General features: G+C 39.8%; 1 protein-coding gene across 1 annotated transcript in view; it reads left to right on the top strand.

Annotated features, from left to right (window-relative positions):
• gak (cyclin G associated kinase) overlaps positions 1-11051 on the top strand; it is a 137176-nt gene extending 126125 nt beyond the window's left edge. The window contains exons 25-28 of the mRNA XM_039750796.1: positions 53-268; positions 2016-2164; positions 2993-3169; positions 8810-11051. Of these exons, the coding sequence (XP_039606730.1) occupies positions 53-268; positions 2016-2164; positions 2993-3169; positions 8810-8911 (644 nt within the window). The 3' untranslated portion in view covers positions 8912-11051. The remainder of the gene's footprint in view (positions 1-52; positions 269-2015; positions 2165-2992; positions 3170-8809) is intronic.
• The last annotated feature ends 15279 nt before the right edge of the window (positions 11052-26330 follow it).

Below are 26330 nucleotides of genomic sequence, written 5' to 3'. Positions count from 1 at the left end.
TTTTTTTTTTTTGCTACCCATAACATAATATTTTTACCTTGGATCTCTTCAGGAGGTGGACTGTCGGCCCCAGGCATAAATCAAAAATCGTCCCAAACCTCCACAAGTGGCAATCAGTGGCAGTCAAATCGACCACCAACTGCAAACAAAACATGGTCTCAACATCAGGCAGCTAAGCCCAACCAACAGCCCTCCAAGCCTAATTACACTGTGAACTTTAGTGTGATAGGAGGGCGGGAGGAGAGGGGCATCAGAGGACCTGGATTTGGTAAGAGAAAACTTAATTCATTATTTTTTTTCTTGTCCTCTCATGCATTTAGACATATATATTATTACGTTTTAGACAAAGCACAATTCCTTTAGTAATACCTAGTTTCTGAGACATTGAAAAAACATTGATTTTTAGAATTTCTTTAGATATAAAACAAAACATGAATTAATTGCAGATTATGAAAAATATATGCTTTCTTATTATTAGAACCTGGTGACTGTATGTCTTCCCATTTTTTCTGAATCATAGCCCATTATTTAAATCATAAAACATACACACAGTGTAAAAGGCTATGGTTCAAAGGACTGACATGAGAATACAAATGTGAGAAAATGGCACGGATTTATATGTTTAGTCAGGCTATCATATCAGGCCAAATGTACACTTCCTCTGTCATATGCATTAGTAATAAAAATGAAGCTGAAAAGTCAGAAAATGATAAATGGGCATGGCATGTTAAAATCCATGACATCATGAACGGTTGGATCCAACCGGAAAATAATAAATCATTATGCATTATAAGTTCTGCAGATTACTGTCAATGTGCGTAAAGCATAATGGACAAATATGAAGTGGATTTTGGAGACCTGAATATTTACTTTCTGTAATGCCAGGTGCATGGTTAATTTAAATCATGATATTCAGTCTTTCATAGTTATAATTTATTTCAGCATTTATATATAATTTATGTTTGTAAATATAATCCTAGATGCTGCCATACTTAAGGAGACCTGGGGGCAATCTACAGCCTTACAATTTCCAGAAGGAAGATCAGCATGTAATTTTATAAATTCTAAAAGAGTGTTAATTTCCCAACATGAAACTGGAAAAAAAAGTTCAAATTGGAAACATTTTATTTTGACAACAAAGTAACAACCTTTGAGTTCAAGACATAAGAGGATCATGTTCATTGTAATTTGTAGCAATTTTTAAATGAACTTGGAGTGACTAACTTTTGAATCATCATAATAACATTACCGCTTACTGTTATGTGTGCGGAGTTGCAACAATCTTTGAGACAATAAAAGTAACTCCTGTGTCCTGAACTAAAGCATCCATGTACAACTGGAGTTGGACACCCCTGATATAAGCAGAGGTTGGTCACCCAGTTGAAACATCATGGTGGTCCCACCCCCTGAAACTCTACATAAAGGTGACAGGGCACATAACTAAATGCACTAATAAAACAGTGAATACAGTATGTACATAATAAGAAACAATATTCAAAACAAAAAGACCAAAAGCATGATTACTAACAAAAAATACAAAAAAGTAAAAATAACAAATTACACAAAAATTTACTTGAGTTGGGATAAAACCCTAGCTAAACCATAACAATAGCATCCATCCTTTCATTTTGCAAACCTACTTAGCTAGAGCAGAGTCGCAGGGAAACTGTAGTCTATGTTTTGGAATCTGGACAAAAAGAAAAGTGAAGTTAGTAGTGAAAACCTTGTCTTTATAATGAATGATGACTGTAAGATTAAATGATCAAAAATAAAGTGACATTAAAATTATATTCAACGGCAGAATGAAGAAAGTATATCAGTTTTTAATGTACTTTATGTGGCTTGTATTTCATTCTATTGTTCTTATATTTATTGCTTTCAGTGATTTTTATATTTGAAAATTTCAATAAAACAAAAAATAAAATGCAATCATGGATACACAGAAAACATTAGATCACACAGTGCTGTTGTACTTTAGAAAAACAAACTAAACCATTTCAAATATTTCCATACAGGACCTAAGCCCAAAGTAAAGGCTAGTGATTTTGAGGATCTGCTATCAAACCAAGGTTTTGCCTCAAAAAATGACAAGAGAGTTCCAAAGACAATTGCAGAGATGCGGAAACAGGAACTGGCCAAAGACATGGATCCACTCAAGCTTAAGGTTGGTTCATGTATATGAGGTTTACTTTGAAAAATCTCAAAGCAGAATGGATGGAAAAATCTTGTACAGTCATGGGCATAGTATGGTAACTTTGACAGAATACGAAAATCTAAACCAGCCCAAATTTTTCAAAAAGAAATTAATCTTTTTTTTTCAGTTTCTGTATACATTGAGGTACATGCTAAGCTTTGAAGTACAAAATGACTATACACAGGATAACATTTTGATCCCAGTACCACTCATCAACTTTTTTATCCACAACAGGAGACCTCTTTGGGTGAAGAGCATGCAGGTGCCCTTTATTTCTATTGCAGAGGCAGACTAATTTGCAATTCCCAATGGATACTGCCATTATCTCTATCTTCAGGAGCCAACTTACTCAACTTACAGCTTTTAAAAATGGCTTAAAAAGATTATTTTGATATCAGGATTTGCTGCTGTCAGATGATTAGCTGGATTTTTGCTAGTTGTTGTTACAGTTATAGCAGCAAACTTATTTTGGTTTGCAACAGAAGCACATTATTAGGAGAGGTTTTCTTTAATAAGAGAACACCAAAGAATTAAAAAAAAAAATCCAAAAATCTGTAGAATTATTTTCCAAAATATTTATACTTTTGGTAGTTATAGTCTGACATCCTATCGGTCATTTTCAAATGTTTCAATTTGATGATCTTTGTAATTGCTATCCCACATTAATTCTAAGGCATCTGGAAGATGAACAAGATGTTTAGTTTCTACCAAAGAATACCTAAAATATTTCTTTTCTAAATTTGTGAGTCATTGTTGCACATTGTATGCTGTTGCTAAATAACATTTCCTTGTGTACAGATTCTTGAATGGATAGAGGGAAAAGAAAGAAACATTCGAGCTCTCTTGTCTACACTGCACACAGTGCTCTGGGAAGGAGAAAATAAGTGGAAACCAGTTGGAATGGCAGACCTAGTAAACCCAGATCAAGTGAAAAAATATTACAGGAAAGCTGCTCTTGTAGTGCATCCTGACAAGGTAAGAGACAGTTTGCTGGGATTTGTCTTATTTTTTGAGCATTTCTGACAGGAGGGTTATATTGTAAATCTAGATGCACAGATGAGTTTTCTGACTGATTTATGGATACATCCAGTGTTTAGACTTAATATTTGCATGATTATAAAATTAAATCCCGACTAGGTCTGTGACAACTAATCAATGTCATCAGTAATAATTGATAATGAAACCAGTGGCTAATGAATTTTGTTATTTTAGTTGCCTTGTTATGTATTACGTAAGTCAAGAAAGAGTAACAGTGAACAGATTTTGAGATATAGTGAAGATGAAGGGTCAAACAGCAAAGAACTAAAACATTCTGAGTCTTCTCAATTCACATTTGGTAAGAAATCATGTTTTCTAAGATCTGTAAAAATTAAATCACTCAGTACAGGAGCACAATCGAAGTGTGAGAGCACCTGAAAAGAAAACACATCAGTATAATGGTGCTTAACCCACTTCCACTAGGTTATACTTGACCTGTCTGAACTGGTCATGAAACGCACTGAAAAATCAATGTTGGACATGGAAACATACTTCCTTGCACAGCTTAAGAGCAATGGGTGTATAGATGCTGTACCATGTATCCATAATGCCAAATTTTGAGGAGAGGCTGGTGGTAAGTGTGATCCTACCAGGCGTAAGTGGATGCCAGAATGATGAAGAAAAGGTTGAATATGACAAAACAGGTCATCAAAGCACAAGGACATTTGAAGTGCAGCTCTTCTGTAACATACCACTCAGCAGAATATTACACTCGCCCTGCCTTTGTCACATTTGATTAATGGGTCTGACACCACACATTCTACTTTTTTTCCCCTCTTAAAGCCAGTAATAGCAGGTACTATCGATAACAATTCTGTTCTACCTATCCACTACCATCAACATCTTTTTAGGAACAGTCATGTAAACAGTTCACTTCCTTTGCTATAAAATTGTTAGATATGCGACATTGACCAGTGTCTCCTACAGACTACGGGATGTGAAAGACGCTATATAAGCGCCCAACCCGGCACAGACTGACGCAGATGCACGTACAAAGTGATAACAACGTTTTTATTAATTCTTCAGCTGTGGGACATGTCTTTCCCGTGCCACACAGCCCAACACAGTCCCAAAGCACAAATACCACCAAAACACTTTCTTTCTCCTGTTCCACCACTCCTCCTCAACCTTAGTCCTCCTCCTCCCGACTCTGGCTCCCTGAGTGGTGGTGGCTGGCCCTTTTTATAACCCACCTGAAAGTGTTCCAGGTGCTTGACCACCTGGTCCTAATTGCACCTCCAGTTGGGGCTGAAGATTCGTCCAGCCAGGCTACTGAGTCCATGCAGCTCCCCCTAGTGGCCATCCGAGCCCCCAACTAGGCTGTGGAGGACTCCCATCTCCCATGGAGCCCTGTGGGTGGTTGAGGAATCACCGTCAGCTAGGAAGGCTGCCACCAAGCATCCCGGGGGAGGTACTGGACTGCCCATGGTGGCTCCCCCGGATCATAAGCAGCAGGGGCGTCCCTGCTGGGCATGGGACCCGGCTATCCTTAACAGGGAGTACGAATGTGCTGATTAAATGGGCCGCCACAAGTATAAATGCATTTTGGTCACAGACAGAGTACACGTTTTGTGTCATGGTCTTGCGCGCAAGCTTCATGCAGTACATATAAATAAGAGTTGAGGGATAATTCAGCAGCACACTTTGTGTCATTCTCTTCTGTTTCTTCTGGCAGCTCCAAAGCCTTATCTGACAGGCAGAATCCAAACCATCAACAACATACAAAGCCACTTGTGCAAAGTTTTTTGTTTTTTTTTTAAAGATAGTGACGGCTGGTAATTGATGCCATACTGTTTAAAAAAAGGAATCTTAAAATAATAAGTTCATCTTGAAACCTTTGCCATCTAGTGGAGGATGTCAAACATTACACTTTAGAAAAATTGTTGATACTTTAAGCCACAGGTGTCAAACTCCAGGCCTGGAAGGCCGCAGTGGGTGCAGGTTTTCTTTCTAACCCTTTTCCTAATCAGTGTCCAGTTTTCACTGCTAATTAACTTCTTTTCCCTCTATTTTAATAGCCCTGTTTTTAAGGATTAAGTCTTCTGAATTGATTCTTTTCTTCATTAAATGACAGCCAAACAGAAATGAGAAATGAAACGAGCCAACAAATGACCAGCTAAATTGGGGCTTCAAACTCCAACCAGTTCCTTAATGAGAAGCTGATTCTTGCAGTTAATTAAACCCGTTATTTAATTCCATGGCTTGTTGCTGCTCTCTTTCTGCCACAGAATACATTTCCAGAACTGTTGATATTCTGTTTTTTTCTAAGAACTCCTAAAATGTTTTGGTAACCTGAGGGATCAACCTTACTGAGACCTTCATCTTTATTTTCATTTTGTTTGATGGGTACAGGTGAGTTGGTCATGTCCTGCTTGTTTTATGTCTCATTGCTGTCCGGCTGCTAATTAAGGAAAAAACAACTAAGGGGCCTGAGTCAAGCTAATTAAAGCTAAGGCTAAAGAAGTTAATTAGCATTAAAAACTGGTTACTGATTAAGAAGATGGTTAGAATGAAACCCTGCAGCCACTGCGGCCCTCCAGGACTAGAGTTTGACACCCCTGCTTTAAGCTTTCATCACTTGATGTTGACAGCAGCCAAGAGAGTGTAAGGTAGGTTGGTAACAAAATGATCTATATTCTTTTTTTGGCAAATTTAATTTTTTTTACCATATTTGTACTATTGTTATGAAGGAAGTATTGTGCAAGTCATAAAACTCATTTATAAAATGCTTTTACTTTTCCACAAATGTTGCATTGTTTAAAACTCAAAAATTCAAAAAAAAAAAATAAACTAGCCAGTAAACTATCAGCAAAATTGTTGTTCATTACAGCCCTAATCCAGATAGCTCATCAAGTATCATTAAGGCTCATTTATACTTCACGCTCAGAACGCGTACGCGCCCGCATCATGGCTGCCACGCATTCCCAGCATTCATTTCACGCGTCCTCTGAGCAGGTCCTCAGAAATTAACGCGATGCGTGCGCGAGTCGCATTACCAGCAAAAAGTCGGGGGGCGCAGTGTGCTAAAAGTTGGAACGTGACGTCGGAGTCTCTGTTTGCTATCTACATGTGACAGCAAGCCTCTATGGAGATCCTTCGGGATCGATGCGACTTTGCTGTTTGATGAATGGCTCAAATACAGCGCTATACATTATGTTGCCGATGTGAAGTTGCAAAAAAAAAAAAAAAATAGATGGCACAAAAGATGGTATGTGAGACTTTTAAAATGTATCGTGTCATTTATATTTTTTAATTTTTGCAACTTAACAACAGCAACATAATGTATAGCGTTATATTTGAGCCACTGAGAAAAAAATAAAGGACACGGTGAAAACGTGTATTTTGTGATTAAAGTGGAAATTTCGGCTTTAATCTCGAAATGTCCACTTTAACCTCGTAGTTTACTTTATCATTAAAGCAGACGGTCGTAAACGTCATCCCAGTTTTTAATCGCTACAAGCTTCTTGGAAATGACAGCAGGTAAAGTAAAACAATAAAAAATAGATGGCACAAAAGATGGTATGTGAGACTTTTAAAATGTATCGTGTCATTACGATGCGGGAATATGCGACGCTTGAATATAAAAGCACCACGAATGCATCTGTATGTCGGCATTTTGCTTCAGCAGCGGAAAGCAGCAATAGATCGCCAAACAGAACAAATTAAATGTATGATATTCCAACTCTGTGCACATTTAGAAACTTTAGATTTATACTTGATATCACTTTCATGATGAAATGCATTAAAATGTGTATGTTACATTTTACATATAATTTCGTTTAAATAATGAATACTGTTAATAAATGCACACTTGGGGGAATAATTACACACATGGGGGTGTCACGGTGGCGGAGCGATAGCACTGCTGTCTAGCAGGGAGTTATGTTGCTGGTATTCCACACTGTGCTCCGGTTTCCTTCCAAAGATATGCAGATTTGGGGATTTGGTGCCGCTAAAATGACGCTAGTGTATGTGTGTGCTTGTATTCACCTTGCGATGAGCTGAGGCCTTGTCAAGGGACTTTCTCACTCGTGCCCAATGCTTCCTGGAATGGACACATACATCCCTGGATTTATGGATTTAATCAATAAACATCCTTTTCAGAGATATTGCGGTAAGGTGTTATCGGAATTTAATAGGTGTTTTAGGCAATTAACAACACAGAGAAGCTGAACATGTTCTCACCGCGATAATATCTCGCACTGCCACCTGGTGGATTCCTCCAGATTTACGTAAAGTACGCGCACAAGTATAAACACTACAACGCTTGCGTAGCAGGAGCGTCCGCTGCAGCATGCGTCGCGTGAAGTATAACTCCGGCCTTAGTGTTATGATTCTGAGACTTTTATAGTTACAGAATTTTATTTTTTATTGGGCTGTTGTTACCTCATGACTAGAAGTTGTCATGAGACACTTCCTGTTTAAGATGGTGGCACACTGTTGGTCGTATCAAAGTTCCGGCACTGAATACAAAACTTCACACATTTAGTTAGTGCAGATCTTTTTAGGAAGGTAGGAACTTGGATGTTAATTCAAGTACAATGTTTGATTAATGTTTATGGTCTTTGGTATCTACTGTAGGTGTAGTATTCTTTTTCTGGCTTAGAACCCTGCTTGTTTTTGATCATAGTTTTCTCCTTTCATCTCTTGGCCTGTTCCTTTTAATTCTACCTCTGTGAATTGCTATTGCAATTAGCAATAGAACATAGTTGTATTTTTTGGATAAACTGTCAAGCCTTGTACAACATTATGGAGCACTGCTTTTTAATTCTATTTCTAAACAAATAATCAATAAAAATATTCTGTATGTGAATGAGAATGAAATATTATTTCCACCCATCCTTTGAATATTGCCATATTTCCATCAGGCTGTGTGATCATTAGACCATGCTTTTAGTCTAAACCACTTGCACCAAGGCATATGGTATATCAAAGTAAATAAGAAAACGTATGGCAGTCTTACACAAGGTAACACGATGTACAAAGAAACAGAGCACAAATGAAAACCCTGCTACCTCTGGTAGACACCTACTCACCCACTAATTTGTCTCCCACCACTCTCTCTCTCCTTCATTTGTCAGCTTTACCTACTGCCATACGTCCATTGTTCCTGTTCTCCTCCAAATATTACAATCTTAGTCTAGAATCAGGTGTGATCTGAAACAGCTTTAGAATGACCTCCAACCCATGGCCCAGGGAGCTTCTCATGTTAGGGCAGTGTATTTTAGCCATAGAGCTACCTCTCGTGCATCCATGTGAACACTTGCGCTCTTACAGAAATGGACAGTACCTTATCCTGTTGCTTTATACTGGGATCACAAAATAGAAATATACTTTCCTGAATGAGCTTAAATATCAAATAAAAGGCCTTTCCTTAAAAATAAAACATTGGAGAGTTTAGTATGGACCTGCTGCACTGTAAATGGTTTATCAATATATTGAAAGAATGTTAAGAATATTATGCATTGTATGCTTTTTGTTTGCTTTAGAAGAACTCTGTTTTGCCAAGCCTAATAAGCTGAGGCATCTGTAAATTTTAAAATCTTTTAAAATAATTATTCTTCTGTTTATTTATAGGCCACTGGGCAGCCCTATGAGCAATATGCCAAGATGATCTTCATGGAGTTGAGTGATGCATGGTCAGAATTTGAAAACCAAGGTTCAAAAGCACTCTTTTGAGAATCAACTTCCAAAGAAGTTTTTGCAGTTAAATGTGGTTGGAATTGTTCTGGTATTTGTCTTTCTAGGAACTCCTTTGTAAGCATCTTCTAGAGAGAAAAAAATCACTAATTTATTTCTTCTCAATAATATATGATAAGAAAGAATCTAAGTTATTATGGGGTTATATTTTCATAGGACAATCACTGTATCAGCCAAACATCTATATGAATCCATATGAATGTTCTACAGTTTATATAAAAAAAAAAAAGGAAAATTAAGAAGAAAAGTAGAATTTTAAGATGTCTGACAGAGGATCAATTGCCTTCTGTTATGTTCATATTGAATATGAATCTTTACAATATTATGTACTGCCATTTCGGGTAATCTGCTACAATGAAGAAACGAAGACTGCATTCAGTCCCTTCTGTGCATTATTATTGAAGGTATTGATTACAGAAATAGAAAATGATTGTAAAGTCTTCTGCTTTCAGATGAATCATCATCAAGATGTTTAACTTGCAGGAATGTGCATAATGTGTAGAATGTTCTAGTTGACTAGTCTGGTCAAAATGATGTGAAGTCATAATATCATGTTTAGCCTTACCGTGATTAACTTGTTTATCAATACATGCCATCGATGTATGTTTTTGTTGCCCATCTTCGCAATTCAGTTTTATGTTATACTCCATTTGATAAGAACTTTGCTGATTATATCATATTCAACACTACCAAATTAGCATTCTTTTTTTCCACTGTGTTTTTTAGTGTAGTTTTCTTAAAGTTTTTATAATGTAAGGACAAAAGAACAAAAATATATAGATTCCAAAAGATAACTGTCAGTGTGTTGTCAAGTATAAAATCATTCCACAGCAGAAAAATGTCGTTTTTATTGTATTTGAAGCAGAATTACTACTAATTTGAATGAAAATGTTTTGCTATAACCAAAAAGGTCATGTTGTATAATCTAACAAGGCAACGCCATGCAGTATTTGGTCCATTGCTCTGTCTTAAAAGTAGTGCTTCTTTTCCTGCCATTTGTATTCTTAGTATTTAAGTTCTTTTTTTGGTACAGGCATCAAAGCATTCTGAATGTTTAGTTTTATAATATTAAAATTCAGCTTAACAGAGCATACCAAAATGAAAATGAATGTCAAATTTAGTCACTTGCAGCATCACAGAATTATCTTTTCCTTTTCACGTTTATATTAAAGTGACATTACTTTATTTTCAGTGCAGCAAATAATGAGAAGAAAGTGCAAGTAAAATAGTAAAAACAACTATTGGGGATCACTGATGAGGGAAGTTGACTCTGTGCTTTGTTCCAAGAAGTGTTTACTGTATTAAGTAAGAAAAAATTCTGTCACAAGCTGATTGTTAAAAATATGAATGCAATATTGTTAACGACAAATAATAACTAAACCTCTCGCCTTGAGAATTGTGTATCATAATATACATTTTTACGTTTGCCATGTGGTGCTACTTCCTGCCATTTTTGAGCTAAATTCTGCTATTAGTCACTTGTTCATTCTCAGTGTTCATATCATTAGCAGAGCCTTACTCTCTGTATTTGTTCCGACTTCTGCTATGTAATTTGGCTTTTTTATGGCCATTAGTCAAAAGTGCCAGACATGTAAGAGAAGTTGATTAGAAAGCAAACAGAAATGTCAAATGGATTTAAAATGGAAACAGCAAGTTCAACAGATTCTGTTTGGGATCAGATTGAGGTATGAACCTGTTTATGCTTGGAAATTATATAAAAACAAACTGTTAACACTGGATTTTATTGTTTGATACTTATTGTAAAAATGAAAGAGGGGTAATTTCTAATGAGAACATTCTTTCTCAGCTACACTCCAAAACTCAACTGGCATTGTGCTGATGGGATTGATGTGTAATCCAGCTATTTAATTTTTTGCTTGAATTAAATGCTGTTTCACCTGTGGGTGTTAATATAAGCATGAAGGGAGTACAAAAAAACACAGTTACACATTAAAAAGTGGAAAACAAATTATAAAGGAAATGCAAGAAATAATTTGTTCATTCTTTATGAATACATGTATGTATATATGAACTGTTATTTTAAACTATATGACAATATATCAAAGATTCTCTGCAGATGTTGTATTAGGTTTATGACAAATAAAACAATTAAAAGCTATATGTCTCATACTTTTTCATATAGTTTTTCATTCAGTACTCAAGTACCTGATCTAAATGTTTCCAGAAATAAATTCACAGGAAAGTTAAAGATTTGTAAATAAAAGAAAAATGAAGTAGATTGTTGTCCACTTCACTGGGGGGAAAAAAATTTTAAATAAGCATAAATACACAGAGCAATCTAGATGAGATATTTAAATTCCACACAGATTCTGCCACTGCCCTCTCTTGTGTTTAGTGTCCTTTAGTATTCTGCCAGAAATTTTTAATTTGTGTAATTCCACTGTATATCCTGAACCTTATACAGTGCCTATGAAAAGGATTGATCCCCTTGGATGTATTCACATTTTCTTTTTATACTCCATTGAATCGCAGTGGATTTAAATGGGCTTTTTGACACTGATCAACAGAATAAGAGTCCTTCATTTCAACTGAAAACTGAGCTGTACAAAGTGGTCTAAATGAATTACAAATATGAAACATAAAATAAAGTGCCCTTTTATATAACACACCTAAATCATCACTGGAAATCACATAACCTTGGTTCATTGGAGATCACTTGTCTGTAGTTCAGGTGGTTTAGTGGATTGCAGCATAAATGCACCTTATCTGGGTGCACTTCTGGTGAAGTCAGTAGTGTTGTCTAACAAAGCACAAAAGAACACTATTTGCACCAAATCCAAGACCATGGTCCTCAGGTGGAAAAGGGTGGAGTGCCCTGTCAGGGTTGGGAGCGAGATCCTGCCCCAAGTGGAGGAGTTCTAGTATCTCTGGTCTTGTTCACGAGTGAGGGAAGAATGGAGTGTGAGATTGACAGGCGGATCGGTGCAGCGTCCGCAGTAATGCGGGCTCTGCATCGGTCTGTCGGGGTGAAAAAGGAGATGAGCCGTGAGGTAAAGCTCTCAATTTACCAGTCAATCTACGTTCCTATCCTCACCTATGGTCATGAGCTATGGGTAGTGACTGAAAGAACGAGATTGCGAATACAAGCGGCTGAAATGAGTTTCCTCCGCAGGGTGTCTGGGCTTTCCCTTAAAGATAGGGTGAGAAGCTCAGTCATCCCGGGAGAGGAGTCAGATGAGGTGGCTCGGGCATCTGATCAGGATGCCTCCTGGACGCCTCCCTGGTGAGGTGTTCAGGGCATGTCTAACTGGGAGGAGGCCCCGGGGAAGACCCAGGACACGCAGGAGGGACTATGTATCCCGGCTGGCCTGGGAACGCCTCGGGATTCCCTCGGAAGAGCTAGAAGAAGTGGCCGGGAGAGTGAAGTCTGGGCATCTCTGCTCAAGCTGCTGCCCCTGCGACCCGAAATTGGATTAGCGGAAGCGCACCCTGTGCATCTTAGTGAAAAGGTGATTGAACAGTACAAGATGGGATGGAGAGAAGAAAATATCCAAGTCACTGAATATCCAGTTAAATCAAATCCTTAAGAAATGGAAAGAGCATGGCACAACTGTAAATTTTCCTAAAGCAGGCCTTCCACAAAAACTGAACAATCATGCAAAATTAAGACATTATTGTTTGTTATATAACTAGTAATTAATAAAGAGTGGATCTCGCTGTGTTCACCAAATAAACTGGTCTGTGTTTTTGAGTGGATGGGAAAGATGGCAGGTAGGATCTCCACATCTTTGTAAATGGTGAGTGCAAGGTATCTTATGGTAGACTAGTTAAGTTTTGAGCCTAACAAACTTTATCCTCCACCCCCATGGCATTGTTCTCTGGAGAGGCGGGAGGGGAAAAAATACAGCACCAGGTTGATCAGTTGAAAAAGGTAGGAGGAAAATGATGTGTTAAATAAGGGTATTTGATCAGTAACAGTCACCTTTTCTCCTATCTTGCTTCGTTTCTTTACCTCAGCCACCCTATTTTGTTTGGCTCAAGATGAAAGAATTCTTCCATAGCTGCATTGAGGCAAGAGTTGACAAAATTTACTCTTTAGACTGACAAATGCGTCATTGCATCCCAAAGAGTGATTTGTGAGTTGAAAGGGCAACGTGAAGGAAAGCATACTGGCTGTGTGGAATTTGCATGTTGGCCCATTTGGGTTTACTCTGACGTCCTCCCACAGTCAAAAGACATGCAAGTTATAAGAATTGGTGATTCTAAATTGGTCCCTAATGTGTTTGTTCACCCTAGGATAGACAAGGGCCCTATACAAAGACTGGGCCTGCCTGTGCCCGTTGCTTGCTGGGATAGGCTCAAACTGTGCCCTTCCCTAGATAGAGCAGGTTAAGAAAATTATCCATCCTGCTCAAAGCAACTCTGTGTTATAGGTCACCTATTCTTAAAGCAGACAGAACTGTTCTGTACAGTTTTAACTATGGATTAGTTTACTGTTTCAGATTTGCTATTTGCACATATTTATTTTACAGTTTTTTTCTCATTTACTAGTCTGGTAGCTGCACAGCACAAATGATTGAAATAATACTGTGCATGTATTGAGCGCTTATGCCTGCCTATATAAACGGTGTCATAGTAGTGTGAGTAAATCACACATAGGCATACCAGCGTAACAAAATAGATTAAAAAAACATAAATGTGTTATCTGTATATTTGATGAAGGAAACAAATAACTGAAAACACTCCAATTTTCAAATGAATTACAGGTGCCGGTCATAAAATTAGAATATCATGACAAAGTTGATTTATTTCAGTAATTCCATTCAAAAAGTGAAACTTGTATATTAGATTCATTCATTACACACAGACTGATGTATTTCAAATGTTTATTTCTTTTAATTTTGATGATTATAACTGACAACTAATGAAAGTCCCAAATTCAGCATCATGGAAAATTAGAATATTGTGAAAAGGTTCAATATTGAAGACACCTGGTGCCACAATCTAATCAGCTAATTAACTCAAAACACCTACAAAAGCCTTTAATGGTCTCTCAGTCTAGTTCTGTAGGCTACACAATCATGGGGAAGACTGCATGGGGAAGACTGCTGCTGACAAAAGACGACCATTGACACCTTGCACAAGGAGGGCAAGACACAAAAGGTCATTGCTAAAGAGGCTGGCTGTTCACAGAGCTCTGTGTCCAAGCACATTAATAGGGAGGCGAAGGGAAGGACAAGATGTGGTAGAATAAAGTGTACAAGCAATAGGGATAACCACACCCTGGAGAGGATTGTGAAACAAAACCCATTCAAAACTGTGGGGGAGATTCACAAAGAGTGGACTGCAGCTGGAGTCAGTGCTTCAAGAACCACCACACACAGACGTATTCAAGACATGGGTTTCAGCTGTCGCATTCCTTGTGTCAAGCCACTCTTGAACAAGGGACAGCGTCAGAAGCGTCTCGCCTGGGCTAAAGACAAAAAGGACTGGACTGCTGCTGAGTTATGTTCTCTGATGAAAGTAAATTTTGCATTTCCTTTGCAAATCAAGGTCCCAGAGTCTGGAGGAAGAGAGGAGAGGCACAGAATCCACGTTGCTTGAGGTGCAGTGTAAAGTTTCTACAGTCGGTGATGGTTTGGGGTGCCATGTCATCTACTGGTGTTGGTCCATTGTGTTTTCTGAGGTCCAAGGTCAACGCAGCCGTCTACCAGGAAGTTTTAGAGCACTTCATGCTTCCTGCTGCTGACGAACTTTATGGAGATGCAGATTTAATTTTCCAACAGGACCTGGCACCTGCATAAAGTGCCAAAACTACCAGTACTTGGTTTAATGACCATGGTATCCCTGTTCTTGATTGGCCAGCAAACTCGCCTGACCTTAACCCCATAGAAAATCTATGGGGTATTGTGAAGAGGAAGATGCAATACACCAGACCCAACAATTCAGAAGAGCTGAAGGCCACTATCAGAGCAACATGGGCTCTCATGAATTTGGGACTTTAATTAGTTGTCAGTTATAATCATGAGAATTAAAAGAAATAAACATTTGAAATACATCAGTCTGTGTGTAATGAATGAATCTAATATACAAGGTTCACTTTTTGAATGGAATTACTGAAATAAATCAACTTTGTCATGATATTCTAATTTTATGACCGGCACCTGTAAGTCCCCAAACACACTGGATTGTTATTTCTTGTGTACAATTTCTCTGTGAACTTTTAATTTTGAAGTTTTAAATGTGTTAATGTGAGTATTCATATTGTAACTTTATATAACAATTAATATTTGACTTGAGATATGATGTAAATATATAGCATGTCGGGGATGCCAGGGGCGACGACCCGGCCGGAACGCCTTGAAGAATCGGAAGAGAGTCTACGCCCGCCCTGGTTCACGTGGGGGCTGCCACCCTGGTTGCTTTGGGGGCCACAGGAGAGGACTTGGAAGCCCAACCCTGTAGGGGCCCGTGGTCACTGCCAGGGGGCGCCCCAATGCCTTGGGAACCCTGGACCCCAGCACTTCTGCCACACCAGGAAGTGCTGGGGGGAAGAGAAGCAGGGACACCCAGAGAGCTTCCGTGAGAACAGCCGGCACTTGCGCCACACTGGGGCGTGTCAGCGGGAGATTGCCGGGGAGCACCTGAAGCACATCTGGGTGTGGATAAAAGGGGCCGCCTGCCTTCATTCGAGGCTGAAGTTGGGTGGAAGCAGGACGAAGCAGAGGAGAGTGTGGAGGTGGCCTGAAGAAAGGTGTTGTGTGGCCAGGACTTTGGGGGGTTTGTGCACTTGTAAATATTGTAAATAGTTGTAAATAAATGTGTGGTGGTGACTTCCAACATGTCTGCCTGTCTGTGTCCGGGCCACGTCCACATCTGGCGTAGCCGGCAGGATGCTCCGTCTGGTGCAAGACGGGGACCTGGCATTCAAAATGTTGTTGTGGATGGCCCGGCGCAGCAGGGGACCCCACCCACGTGCCGCAGGAGCAGCGTGCACACAGCCCCACTGGGGAAAAGTACCCCACGGACCGCCATGGGTCCGCAGGAGAGCTGTTTTCCCCTGAGGCGGATCGACGGCGTGTGGAGCTGGGTAGCAGCAGGCTCCTGCGGGTGCGCATTTGCTGGAGGCGCCTGGGACGGCATTGCGTCTAGGGAGGCCATGCCGAGGACGTCTCCTCAGTTAAACAGGACCCGGGAGGGGAGTTCCCTGCCTATCGGCAGCAGGACCGGGCGTGTGTTCTTTCTTGCAGGCAGGGACAGCCCGGATCCGCGTCAGGGATCGCCGGGGCTTCGACGACGCGGCAGCGCCTGCGGAAGTCGTGGAAAAGGAGCCGCTGCAGCAGAAAAAACAGCGAGGCTGCAACCAAGCACGTCGCCGCCGCAGGAAGGGAGCGAAAATGGCCACGGACCAGAAGTCCCTCCCCATGTCAGGCACGCGATTGGATGGTGTGTCTTCCGTGCCCGCCGGTGACTGGAGAGAAGCGGGACGAAGGAATGTCCATCACGTGCCGGGAGGAGACCCGATTGGGCCGGAGGAAGAGGCCCACAGGAAGTTGCTGGTGTCTGGAGCTGACGGACAGGTAAGCTCCGCGTCGGGTAACTTCCTGTCTTTGCTGGCTGCTCTGTCGGAGCTGAAGGCGTGCCCATGGAGCAGCGTTTGTCGCAGGTGCTACGTGCACTCCGGGCAGAGTTGCGAGTACTGGAGATGAAGGCAGTTGCGTCATTCGAAGAGCTACTGGCGGCGATAAGACGTTGTGACGCTGGATTCTTCAGCCGGAGGTGTACAGCGGGGAAGGTGAGTACAGCCGTCCCCGTACAGCATGAAGGAGGGTCTGCTGAAAACGGCTGTGATACCAACGATCAGCATCAAGTAAGCAGTCCTCTGACAGTGGATGCGGTGCCGGGGGCTGTGCGCGCGATGAGGGGAGAGACAGCGAGAGGGCCGGCAGAACACAGGCTGTTGAGTGCCCCAGGTGCTAGCGCCCTCCGCCCCGAGTCGGCAGCAGTCTCACGCTGCTCTACAGGGATGCAGACGGGAAACTGTCTCATTCTCTGCAATAAGGAGACTCAGGGCGTCCCGGAGCGACAGGAGGAATCGAGGGGTGAATGCCGGTTCTTCCAATAGGATGGGACGTGGTGCTGGGAGCACCCGTTCGAGTGCTGGCCGCCCTCTGCGGGGGCAGAGGGAACCCGTGAGGTCAACGGAGAGGAAAGGTATGCAGGCGGTCCCGTCTAATCCACCGACAGGGGGGACATGGAGCCCACGGAGGGGGTGCCGAACAGGCAAGTGCCGGTCGGGGCGCTGCCAGTGCGTGGCACAAGGGGACGCCAGGGAAGGGTGTCCAGGCAGCGGCTCTGCCCCCGTCTTTCTCTTTATTGTAGGACCGGACTCTGGACAAGCAGTAGGACCCACTTCGTTGGGAACCTGCCCTCGGGAGATGGGCCGTCTGATGGGAGGACTCTCCGCTGGTATGGGGGTGCTGCCACGGCTGGCGGAGGCTACGAAGGGGCGAGTGGCTCCAACCAAAGGGGCACGAAAACCTCGGAGGGGGTGCTGAAGGATTGGGCCCCGGGGTGCCGGTAAGAGGGGGGGGGGAGCCAGGTGTTGGGAGACCAGGGCCGGACCTCGGCTGCCCAGGAGTAGGACCCGCTTTGGGGGTAAGCTGCCCTCGCTGGATGTGTCGCTCCTTCCGAGTGGTCTTCGCTGGCTGTGGGGCACTGTCAGGGATGCCAGGTGCGACGACCCGGCTGGGACGCCTTGAAGGACCGGAAGAGGGTCTACGCCCACCCTGGATCACATGGGGGCTGCCACCCTGGTTGCTTTAGGGGCCACGGGTAGAGGGCTTGGAAGCCCAACCCTGTAGGGGCCCGTGTTCACCATCAGGGGGTGCCCCAATGCCTTGGGAAACCTGGACCTCAGCACTTCTGCCAAACCAGGAAGTGCTGGGGGGGGAAGAGAAGCAGGGACACCCAGAGAGCTTCCGGGAGAACAGCCGGCACTTCTGCCACACTGGGGCGTGTCAGCGGGAGATTGCCGGGGAGCACCTGAAGCACATCCGGGTGTGGCTAGAGTCGGGTGGAAGCAGGACGAAGCAGAGGAGAGTGTGGAGGTGGCCTGAAGAAAGGTGTTGTATGGCCAGGACTTTGGGGGGTTTGTGCACTTGTAAATATTGTAAATAGTTGTAAATAAATGTGTGGTGGTGACTTCTAACATGTCTGCCTGTCTGTGTCCGGGCCACGTCCACAAGCAGTACAGTTGATACTCTTTTAAAAAAAAAAAAAAGTAATTATTTTTATAGTTTGCCTAAATCTGCCACCTAAATGTCAAACACTGGCCATCAAGGTAAAGATGAGTTAGGCTTGCAAGCTGCACATCACAGGGTCCTTCAGATCTGTTTCTGATATAGTTAACATCACTGATTTGTATTTAACTGGTAAATAATACAAAGTCGCTCTGACGATATTTGCCTAAAAGAAGTGTAGTGTCCGGTCATTTTGAGGGGGTGTTGGAATGAGGGCGGGTAGTGTCTTCCACACCTTAGAGCTGTTCACATATCATTCAGCAGCATACATAAAAAAACAATGTGAGGGGCCATGTAGGGCGTTGTAATTTAAATTAGTTATCGTATGTGCAAGCAGTTTTAAAGTGGTTGTTAACAGCATTATAGCACAGCAGTCCGCCCCCAGCAAGTGTGGAAAGGGCTGTTTAAATCACACAAATAATAAAGTACCTTATTATATGTGTAGCTTTGATTGTAATATTTATTTGGTATTATTCTGGTGAGTTGTATGCAGTAAAAGTGTAAACGTGTTTGTATCCAACACTTTAAACACGATGCCCCCAGTCCCACCTGTCCCCTATTCTTACAGTAAGAATCAAGTCGCCTTATTAACTAACAATCCCTCTCTTCACAGCATAAAACTTTCTTACAGTGACATCGATGATGCTATTACTAACTCTGCTAACCTGAGTTTCCTATAGGCGGTCTGCAACTTGACCCTTCTCGTCTCTCATTGGCGAAAGGTTAGCGACTACTATACCAATTGGTCAGCAGTCGCACCTTCAATGCGGATGATCATAGACATATATAGGTAGACCCTGCATTCACTGTGTTGCTCAGTGTCACTACCCAATCTGTGTGCGCACGCGTATTGAAAACCTAACATGCTGTAAAGTGTATGCGTTAAACACATTGGGATGCACCGTAAAGTGTGCGATAATGTAGGCTTTCAATATGCATGCACGAACGCGTGGATTGGGCCAGCAACAATGACCAGATACTGACACACACCGCATGCGCTTAATGAAAAAAACAAAAAAATCCACTTTACAGAAGGGCCCGATCGGAACTGTGCATGCTGAATCACAACTTGATTACAGTATACTCATTTTACTTCCGCATTAGTTGACCTAAATGAAAATATTCATCTTGCAAACTGAATGAACCAGCTTTCGTGGCGTAACGTTGACGTCCAAGGTTCGATTGCCGTAAGGGGAAGCATAAGTGTGCACACCTGATTAGCCCCACTCTTTGGCAGGTACTGTGCGTGAATATATATATATATATATATATATATATATATATATATATATATATATATATATATATATATATATATATATATATATATATGTATAAAATGTAAGTATGTAGTGTTTTTAGTTTTCCACTCATGTAATAAATTACATAAAGTCCCCTTTCCGTTTTGATCTATTCTTGCAATTTCCCTCTGTGGACAAATTGTGTTTGTTTAAAAATATGTTTAGATATTAATTATTATTAATAAAATTGCCATTTGTATTAAGGCATCAGGTTTACAAAACCTAATGTAGCCAACCAGATTTATAGAAATAAATGGTCCTTTTTCAACAAAAGAAAAGAATTAACACTGTGTTGCATGGCATTGTGCCGACTATCCCTGTCCTTAGTGTTGTGACAGTCCACTGGTTAAGATTCTTTATTTCCTTCTCAGTTGTGCATTCAGGTCAGATGCTGAAGGAATCAAGAGCATAAAGCCATTGGTTTAAATCCTCATTTATTCCAATTGCTATTAATCTTATGAAGAAGTTCAACTTTACATCCACCGACTTTAAGTGAGTGAGCAGTTATCACTTGAATCAATCTATTTCATCTATTTTTTTATACTAAGTTGCTTGCTGCTGTAGTTCATATTTGTAATACGTTTGTTCTTAGTGATGTGTTTTTAATGTTGTTTCAAGGTGTCTCTGTAAAACCCCGCCACCCCCTGAGAAACCAAACTTACCTATTAAGACAATAAAACTGAGCAGAATTTAAACAGCATGAAATAGTTCAGTTTATGATGAACACCATGTGGATAGTGGGCAGTGACATTCCTTCTCACAAGTTTAATCAAGATAACACACCTTTGTTTGTATGCAGACTCCTCATCGCATGTGAATGGTTTTATTCACCCATATGGATACAGAGCCAGTTCATTTTTATAAATTTTAAAAAAGGAAATACAATAAAAATAACAAAATTGAAAGATCTGTAAACAATGTTTCTCAAAAAAAAAGATATACACTCAATATATAAATATAAAAAATATACATTTTATATATATATATATATATATATATATATATATATATATATATATATATATATACACACACTGTGAGTGGAAAAAAACACACCAAAATGTTTTTCATCACATCTTCGCAATAGTCGGCCAATTTTGATAAAATTTGGAACATTGTATAAACTTGTGTCAAAGCCTGGTCAAAGCAGTATAAGATCTTACTTATTTATAAATTTGGTTGCCATGGATGCGTGCGAACGCAGATGATAAAGTTTGTAAACAAGTTTGACCCTTGCTAAATTTGCAGATAAAAATGGGTTTCAGTACGGAAGACCGAAACACGAAGACTTAAGTTCAATAAGCTAGTGCAGCGATGTTGTTTGTTTGATGTGAGTAATTAATACAATTGTTGTTGGAAAACATATTACATACACTTTGTATCAAACATTAAGTAAATCAGCCGACTATTGTTGAAGATGTGATGAAAAACGTTTTGGTGTGTTTTTTTTTCCACTCACAGTTTGTATATATATATATATATATATATATATATATATATATATATATATATATATATATATATATACACACATACATATATACATACATATATACACACAGACACACACACAAATTATATATATAGTTGTGCTAGAAAGTTTCTATATTTCTGTATAAATATGACCTAAAACATCATCAGATTTTCACTCAAGTCCTAAAAGTAGATAAAGAGAAACCAGTTAAACAAATGAGACAAAAATAGTATACTTGGTCATTTATTTATTGAGGAAAATGATTGAATATTACATATTTGTGAGTGGCAAAAGTATGTGAACCTCTAGGATTAGCAGTTAGTTTGAAGGTGAAATTAGAGTCGGGTGTTTTCAATCAATGGGATGACAATCAGGTGTGAGTGGGCACCCTGTGTTATTTAAAGAACAGGGACCTATCCAAGTCTGCTCTTCACAACACGTTTGTGGAAGTGGATCATGGCACGAACAAAGGAGATTTCTGAGGACCTCAGAAAAAGAGTTGTTGATGCTCATCAGGCTGGAAAAGGTTACAAAATCATCTCTAAAGAGTTTGGACTCCATCAATCCACAGTTAGACAGATTGTGTACAAATGGAGGGAATTCAAGACCATTGTTACCCTCCCTAGGAGTGGTCGACCAACAAAGATCAGTCCAAGAGCAAGGCGTGTAATAGTCGGTGAGGTCACAAAGGACCCCAGGGTAACTTCTAAGCAACTGAAGGCCTCTCTCACATTGGCTAATGTTCAAGTTCATGAGTCCACCATCAGGAGAACACTGAACAATGGTGTGCATGGCAGGGTTGCAAGGAGAAAGCCACTGCTCTCCAAAAAAAAAAACAAAAAACACTGCAATAAACTGAAAAAAGAAAACAGAAAAAAACAGCAGAAGTTAGTACCCAGTGCAGATCTTACAAACTGTACACAGTACCATTTCTAATCTATTACAACCAATGCAAGTAACTGAGAAAAAGCCAAGTTAGAAAAGTGGGCTTGTTGAAGATTTTTGAAATGATTGACATTTGGAGCCTGGCCCTTCTCTATTGGCAAAGCATTCCAGATTTTGTTGCATGAGTACAGAAAGCTGCCGGTTTTTATGGTTGATCTTGGAATAAAAAGCAAAGCAACGTTTGAGAAAAGAAATGTTGGAAGCAGACTCTCCAAAATCTAGGCAGGGTCTAAAATACTCAAAGCCTTCTATCTAATAGAACCTTGAAATCAATTCTATGTGAGACAGGCAGTCTATGTAATGAAACTGAGACGGTTTTCAGAAGAAAAAAAAAATAGACCAATACCTCGTGATCACTTGGCAAAGGCACAGCAGAGGTTGAGATGGAGGATTCTAGAAGTGCCGGGCAGGAGGGCCACCCACTACTTCAACTTGGCACACATCTCTACATACTTCTTTTTTAACTGCTGCCCCATAATACGACCGGACTGTTCTACTACACTGTAACTGTTAAAAACATATACACAATAGATGCATGATGTTCACTCAAGGAGTTCAAACATTAATAAAGTGTACCCTTACTTCTTGTTCTGCCTCCTTTCTTGGTTCACCTGCATATCAATTATTACCAAAGAAAACCACCACAATAAAAGTTCTGCTTAGAGTAAAGTATAAATAACAATATTATTTTTAATTACTGTGGTTTTTTGTTGAATTTTAAAAGAACCCCAACTTAATTGTCATTATATGTAGCATCATTTTTTTTTCCTTTTACATTACGCATACATTAGACAATGTTACAATCTCTGTATATCTGAACTTTTAATGTGATGTGTTCAGGTGTCATTACTTACATGAAAACATCTTTGTTTTTCTCTCCTGCTTTAGTTTTGTTTTAATTTAAAATTAAGTCTCAGCTCCTTCAAAATCCAACAAAAAAACACAGTAACTGAAGAAAATAATTTTTTTTGCAAAACGGAACAACATCCCTGTTTAGTGACTGCTGGGACTGATGTGCCTCTGTGTTTGTGAGGATTCACACTCTGAGGCTTTCCTGTTTAAAATTATAAAGCCCGTGTTAGTTACTGGACAGAGCAGACATACGGTGCAGTATTCAAGACAGCAAAATATTACAGATCAAGTAATAAATATAGGGAGGATTTGCAGGAATTGTGCAGAAATTACTTCTGAAACTGAAAGCCTCAGTAGTCTTACCTGTAGAAATAGCAAATCTAACATGACCTGCACATCATCTCGAATTGGGAATCTTAAAAGCAGAAGAAAAGAACATCCAGTTGTGTCTCAGAATTCGGGTTTGCTGGCATCTGTTCAGCCACATGAGAGGCTGATTACCATCGGGCATCCTGTAGAATCAAGAAAAAAAATACAATAAAGGGGCATTGATTTTCTAACTGCAGCAATAAGAAATAAGTTATTTGTAAGGAGCAAGCCTTCTTCATTAAATTCAGTTAAATGTATGTGTTTGTACTTCTATAAGCTTATGACGCGTGACAACAGCAGGTGCCCAGTCCATCACTGTGCCACATCAGACGCACACCATACTTCTCTGATGGCTTTGGATATAAATTTTAAAATTGCCTGTCTTCTGCCACAGAATTTTTTCTACCAAACAAGGTTAAAGAAATCCATTTCAAAATTATGAATAAATGGTAGACAACTAATCCATCCATTATCCAACCCGCTATATCCTAACTACAGGGTCACGGGGGTCTGCTGGAGCCAATCCCAGCTAACACAGGGCGCAAGGCAGGAAACAGACCCCGGGCAGGGCGCCAGCCCACCTCAGAGACAACTAATCAATAATTCATATGTATGACATTAATATATCCCCAAAATGTATTTTTTGTACAAATGAAGACAAATCACCTCTCACATTTCTTTTTTTTTCTGCTCCTATTCTAAAATGTTTTATAAAGATTTATTTCTGTTACTGTATTGAATGACAAACCAATATCTCACTGTAAGAGCCAATCTTAGAAAGTTAAAGTTTTGAATTAAATTCATATTAATGTTTGCTTATTTTGAATAGAATATAAATTCCTTTCATAGTCATAACTTATGGTATAGTCTTTTCACCCTATAAGTTAGCAAGAGATAGAACCTTCTTACTATAACTGAGTAACAGTGTGATAATAAGCTCAGTTTTGTTTAGAATAGGTCCCAGTAAAGAGGGACTTGAAAGGCCCATTTTTTGGCTTAGAAATGGGATAAGCATACAGTTTTCTGACCGTTTTGAAATGGTTCAGAAATGTTAAGTAAATAGTAACGATTTGAAATGTAGCAAGATTAAGTTTAGAATTGAACTTTTCTTAACATTAATTTCCTCTTTGTTATTTTAATTTTCTTTTTTTTGTGTGAACTTTTTTTTATTTCAAAACTTAACTAAACTTTCAAAAACCAAGATATTTTGTCTAGGGAAACATTTCTGCGCGTCAGGCTTTTGTTGAATCCCATTTTTTTGAGTTGAAGCTGCAGAACTTTGGTAATTTTGGGAAAACGCAGCTACACTCACTGTTTAAGTATTGTTCTTCTTCTGTATACCATTTTGAAGAGTAAATGTTAAAAAATGCAGCAACTGTGATTTTCTTGCTTCGTAAATTTCCTATTCATAAGCGTTAAGTTCAGAACATTAGACCCTTTGTTACATCTTTCTGTATGAACATTAATATGCTAGAAATAGCTTTAAAAAACAGAAAACACACTAAAATAATTAAAACATGTAAGATTCTGATCTGCTTCATTAACAATTTGTAATGATATTATCTGCATCTCGCTTTCTTGTAATAACTTAGCTGTTGCTACTCTTGTATCTAATTTAGCCTTCATCATTATGTATTTGTTAACTTTATTATGGAAAAACTATTGTAATGATATAATCTGATATCAACATAATAAAAAAAAAACACTGATGGCTTTGGAGGGCACACTTTACACCCGTAGAGTGTCAGTCGTGCACTGCTAATCCATCCATCCATTTTCCAACCCATTGAATCCGAACATAGGGTCACGGGGTCTGCTGGAGCCAATCCCAGCCAACACAGGGCGCAAGGCAGGAACCAATCCCGGGCAGGGCGCCAACCCACCACAGTGCACTGCTAATTCTGTTCCTAAATTGACACCTCGATTACATTGATTTGCTTAATTATTAGTAAGCCGTTCACTCTTTAAGATGAAAAATGTGAACAAATGTTAAAAGAAACACACCACCAAATGCTAATAGGGTGTTAAAAAATAAATGAAATGCATCCATTAACCCAAATGCAGAAAATGCTGCGACTTTCACATTTAAACCACGAGATTACGAATGTCGTATAGCAACTAAAAATTAAAATCCTTATTGCCTTTTTCATCAATACGATGTAGTTACAAAAAGCTATACGTATCCATTACAAAGTTCACAGACATACATCGCATTTCATTTCGCTCCCTCTTCATTCGATTGCATTTAAAATTTTCAGGCGACAAATATTCTTCCAAGATGTTATAAAATTCAAAAGTTGCCATCTTTTCCAGTAAGAAGTCCACTTACGGACAGAGATAAACATCAACACAAAAATGATTCGCAAGTACAATTCAAACCTGACGAGTGACGTGCATCGTAAAAAACATTAGATATGTGCAGAACAAATCGGGCAGTGTCGTGATATTAATTTTTATTAAGCAGAGAGCGCGTGCATGAGACAAATCGGATAGGGACTTGTATCGCAAAGTAAAAAAAATGCAGATCGGGCAGGTAAAACTCTGTGCATGCGTGTGCGGCTCGGGTTGTCTTTGTACGCATGTGCCCGAAAATCAGGTAGGCACCGTAGATCGGGTAGTGACACCCAGTTGACACAATACATCAGTGCGTCCGCCCTATTGTGAGTGGTAAAAGTGCCATTTAAACTAATACAGGTAGATGTGGAAACCGGGTTTTCTGATGAAAAAACAGTAACGTTTAAAACAGTATCGTTTACATACAACAGATTTTGGCAAATCGTTTAAATGCAATTATTTATATCCAGTTATACACTAATAATGGCAATTATTAAATAATTATTATTATTAAATAATTCCTCCCATATAAGTAACATTTCTTGGACTGCTTTCTTCCATCTCTAAAACATTTCTAGACTTCGTCCTGTTCTTACACAACACAGTACTGAAGTATTAGTTAATGCCCTAGTCACCTCACGTATACAGGTAGATTACTGTAATGCTATTTTATCTGGCATCCCACAAAAACATATCCATCACTTACAACTTCTTCAAAATTCTGCTGCCAGGATAATAACCTGTTCTAAATCCACTGAACATATTACACCTATTCTCTCTCAACTTCACTGGCTCCCTGTTAACTACAGAATACAATACAAAATACTGCTCTTAACATTTAAAGCTCTCCACAACCTCAC

Source organism: Polypterus senegalus, chromosome 4 (assembly GCF_016835505.1).
Source record: "Polypterus senegalus isolate Bchr_013 chromosome 4, ASM1683550v1, whole genome shotgun sequence".
NCBI classification, from domain to species: Eukaryota; Metazoa; Chordata; class Cladistia; order Polypteriformes; family Polypteridae; genus Polypterus; species Polypterus senegalus.
The sequence above is the reverse complement of the archived record's forward strand: the minus strand, read 5'-3'. Positions and strand labels throughout refer to the sequence as shown.